This window comes from Neopsephotus bourkii, unplaced genomic scaffold, assembly GCF_033783945.1.
Source record: "Neopsephotus bourkii isolate Nb327-2 ecotype Australia unplaced genomic scaffold, CSIRO-AGI_Nbou_v1 NB_606, whole genome shotgun sequence".
NCBI classification, from domain to species: domain Eukaryota; kingdom Metazoa; phylum Chordata; class Aves; order Psittaciformes; family Psittacidae; genus Neopsephotus; species Neopsephotus bourkii.
Genome location: NW_026901106.1, coordinates 25,001 through 29,148, shown reverse-complemented (window position 1 = coordinate 29,148; position 4,148 = coordinate 25,001). Strand labels below are relative to the sequence as shown.

The 4,148-nt window shown below is 66.5% G+C and overlaps 1 protein-coding gene across 1 annotated transcript in view; it reads right to left on the bottom strand.

Annotated features, from left to right (window-relative positions):
- Positions 1-329: 329 nt before the first annotated feature.
- Positions 330-4,148, bottom strand: part of LOC133211418 (aladin-like) — a 10,417-nt gene continuing 6,598 nt past the window's right edge. The window contains exons 9-16 of the mRNA XM_061351782.1: positions 3,875-3,999; positions 3,689-3,749; positions 3,516-3,606; positions 3,307-3,400; positions 2,462-2,529; positions 1,910-1,991; positions 1,490-1,574; positions 330-494 (exon numbers count right to left, since the gene is read on the bottom strand). Coding sequence (XP_061207766.1) covers positions 366-494; positions 1,490-1,574; positions 1,910-1,991; positions 2,462-2,529; positions 3,307-3,400; positions 3,516-3,606; positions 3,689-3,749; positions 3,875-3,999 — 735 coding nt within the window. The 3' untranslated portion in view covers positions 330-365. The remainder of the gene's footprint in view (positions 495-1,489; positions 1,575-1,909; positions 1,992-2,461; positions 2,530-3,306; positions 3,401-3,515; positions 3,607-3,688; positions 3,750-3,874; positions 4,000-4,148) is intronic.

The window sequence follows — 4,148 nt, the reverse complement described above, 5'->3', positions numbered from 1 at the left end:
TGGGCTGTAACCCAGCGACTGCAGCGTAATCCCATGGATTATCCATGTGTAATCCAGGATTTACCCATCCCTGCTGGGGGCACCGGGGGGGGACCCATCTGCTCCCCACCACCTCTGCAGTGCTGGGCTGGGTTTGGGGTTCACCAGCACCAACCCCTTCCACCGGAGCAGAGGGCTCCAAGCCCCTGTGTCCAACCCGGCCAGGGATGGAGCACCCCAACCTCCTCCATTGCAGCCCGAACCCATCTCCCTTTGTCCCATGGGGAGGAAGAAAACCCCGGCTTTAATGCGAGCACCGAGCCCCTGAGGAGGGGCTGGAGCCCCCCGAGGCCGCGCTGGGTCCCTGGAGGAGGACGTGGATCCCATCAGAGCTCCGAGAAGAGCGGCTGCTCCCGCACGCTGGTGCTGGCCAGGCCGGGCCCGGGGCTGGGGCAGGGCCCATGGGCGCTGATGAAGAACAGGGGGATGTGGCTGATGGTGCCCGTGGACCAGCACTGCGGGAGGGAGGCAGGGGATGGGGGGGAGCGGGAGTTCAGCATCCCAGGGGGTGCAGCGGTCCCAGTGCGTCCCAGTAAGGACCTGTGTCCCGTCCCCCCCCCCCACTACTGCTCACTGCATTCATGGGGGGGGTTCCACATCCCTCTTCACCCAGTGGATTGGGGTCCCCTGGGAACAGCAGTGGGGACCCAGGAAGGGCTTTGGGGACCCAGGAATTGCTTTAGGACCCCGCACAGGGGTTTGGGACCCCAGGAAGGGCTTTGGGGACCCCAGGATGAGCTTTGGGGGATCCCAGGAAGGGCTCTGGGGACCCCGAGAAGGGTTTTGGGAGCCCGGGAAGGGCTTGGGGACCCCAGGAAGGGCTTTGGGGGACCCCTGGAAGGGCTTTGGGGACCCCAGGAAGGGCTTTGGGGACCCCAGGAATGGCTTTGGGGACCCAGGAAGGGCTTTGGGGACCCCTGGAAGGGCTTTTGGGGACCCAGGCAGGGCTTTTGGGGAGCCCAGGAAGGGCTTTGGGGACCCCAGGAAGGGCTTTGGGACCCCTGGAAGGGCTTTGGGGACCCCAGGAAGGGCTTTGGGGGACCCTAGGAAGGGCTTTGGGAGCCCAGGAAGGGCTTTGGGGTCCCCAGGAAGGGCTTTGGGGACCCCTGGAATGGCTTTGGGGACCCCAGGAAGGGCTTGGGGGACCCCATTAAGGGCTTTGGGGGACCCCAGGAAGGGCTTTGGGGACCCCAGGAAGGGCTTTGGGGGATCCCAGGAATTGCTTTAGGACCCCAGGAAGGGCTCTGGGGCCTCAGGAAGGGCTTTGGGGACCCAGGAAGGGCTCTGGGGCCTCAGGAAGGGTTTTGGGGTCTCAGGAAGGGCTTTGGGGACCCCAGGAAGGGCTCTGGGGCCTCAGGAAGGGTTTTGGGGTCTCAGGAAGGGCTTTGGGGACCCAGGAAGGGCTTTGGGGGACCCCAGGCAGGGTTTTGGGTCCCTGAGCCCCACTCACCACCGTCAGGAGAGCTCCCTTGTGGAAGCAGGGGTGGAAGGCGATGAGCTGGGGCTCAGCATCGCGCTCGCCCCGCAGGAACCCGCTGCAGGGGAGAGGAGAGGCGAGATCAGAGCACGGCCATGGGGGGGCACTGGTGTCAATGGGGGGCTATGGGCAGGAGGAGAGGGTCGGGGCCTGCAGGGGACCCGGAGCAATGGGGCTGAGGTGGGGAATGGATGAGGGGGCCAAAGCACAACCGGTTGTGGGGTGAAGGAGCAGAAGGAAGGGACCTGAAAGCCCCAATCCAGCCCCAGGGACCCCTTCCACTGGAGCAGGGTGCTCCGAGCCCTGTGTCCAACCTGGCCTTGAGCACTGCAGGGATGGGGCAGCCCCAGTGAACCCCTCCCAGTGTCCCCGCACCCCCAGCCCCACACGCACCAGGGCAGGAGCTCGAACACGGGGCTGTTGCGGGTCCGGAACAGGGCCACGATCGTCTGGGTCCCGGCTGCATCGGGGCTGCCTGCAAAGGGAGGGAGGGAGGAGCAGGGGGGGTCCCCTCGTCCATTGGAGTCCTCATGGGGCCCCCCAAGGACCCTTCAGGGACTGAGCCCCAGCTCCATGCTTTGGGTAGGGAGGGATCGGGGGCTCCTATGGGGCCCCATCACTCCCAATGCAGGGCTTGTTTCCCATCCAGCCCAGTTTCTGCACCCAGACCCTGCAGGATCTGTGTAGGGCAGAGGGTGGCAGCTGTGGGGGCCCCCCAATGTCTTTAAACCAAGCTTGGACCCAGCCTTGGGTTCCCCCCTGCCCGAGGCAGCAGCACCCCCAGAACCGCATCCCAGTGCCCCTCAAACATCCTGAATGGCTCCGTTATCCCTGGAGCCATGGGGCCCAGCTGGGCTCCAGCAGGAACTGGGAGACCCTGCCTGGGACTGGGTCCAGTTGGAACCAGGGGGGGAACTGGGATGGGGTCCGAGCCCAGCTCCTCACCTCGGATGATGGCTGCGAGCCGCTCCCCCGTGGGGTCCCACACCATGGAGTGAACCTCTCCTCCCACCCTGCATGGGCAGGAGCAGCAGTGAGAGCCCAGCACTGGGATGGGGAATGGGGCACGGACCCCCCCCCATGCTCCCCAGTGCCACCAGCAGGGCCGGACCCACCTCTCCTCCCACCCTGCAGGAGCAGCAGTGAGAGCCCAGCACTGGGATGGGGAATGGGGCACAGACCCCCCCCATGCTCCCCAGTGCCACCAGCAGGGCCGGACCCACCTCTCCTCCCACCCTGCAGGGACAGGAGCAGCAGTGAGAGCCCAGCACTGGGATGGGGCACAGGGCACGGACCCCCCCCCCCATGCTCCCCAGTGCCACCAGCAGGGCCGGACCCACCTCTCCTCCCACCCTGCATGGGCAGCAATGAGAGCCCAGCACTGGGATGGGGAATGGGGCACGGACCCCCCCCATGCTCCCCAGTGCCACCAGCAGGGCCGGACCCACCTCTCCTCCCACCCTGCAGGGGCAGCAGTGAGAGCCCAGCACTGGGATGGGGAATGGGGAATGGGGCACGGACCCCCCCCATGCTCCCCAGTGCCACCAGCAGGGCCGGACCCACCTCTCCTCCCACCCTGCAGGGGCAGCAGTGAGAGCCCAGCACTGGGATGGGGAATGGGGCACAGGACCCCCCCCATGCTCCCCAGTGCCACCAGCAGGGCCGGACCCACCTCTCCTCCCACCCTGCATGGGCAGGAGCAGCAGTGAGAGCCCAGCACTGGGATGGGGAATGGGGCATGGACCCCCCCCCCCCATGCTCCCCAGTGCCACCAGCAGGGCCGGACCCACCTCTCCTCCCCATAGAGCGTCTCGAAGGTGGTCTCGGACAGGTCCGCCACGATGGAAGCCGTTTTGGAGCCTCCCACTTGCCCCTGCATCTCCCCTGGGGGACAAACCCCGCTCAGCTCCGGATCCCCTGCACTGGGACCCCCACTTTGGGGCCTTTAGGAGCAAGAAGCAACTCAATAGGGGGGGGTCCGACCCCCCCATGGCCTCACCTCGGTACTCGGAGAAGGACAGGGAGTAGATAACGGCCTCCCCCAGCACAGTGAAGAGCAAGCGGCTGCCATCAGGGCTCCAGCACCCGGTCTGTGGGGCGCAGGACCCACATCAGCACCCGCTGTGGGGTGTGTGGGGCTGGCAATGGGGCAGGGATGAAGGGGGGGGGTACCTGGCAGCGCCCGGTGATGGTGGGCCAGCGCTCGCACGTCCACATCTGCGCCTCCCACACCCTGCAGGAAACAGAGAGGATGGGAATGGATCCAATGGATCCACCCCCTCCCATCACCACCAGTGGTGCAATGGGAATGGGAGCAGCGAGGTGGGGACAGAAGCGATGCCAAGGGCTGGAGCTCACCTGAACACGGCCGAGGGGGTGGCTGCCAGCACCTTGCTGCCATCGGGAGACCAGGCCAAGTAGGTGACCCCCCCGCCTCCAAAGCACTGCAGGGGCACGCAGCTCTCGGTGGACACGTCCCACACCTGGAGGGGACAATGAGGATGGGGATGGTGTGGACAGGGATGGGGCACCCTGTGCCAGCGCCTCAGCACCCTCACAGGGAACAGCTTCTGCCCCAGAGCTCAGCTCAGGCTCCCCTTGGGCAGGTTCAAGCCATTCCCCTTGCCCTGTC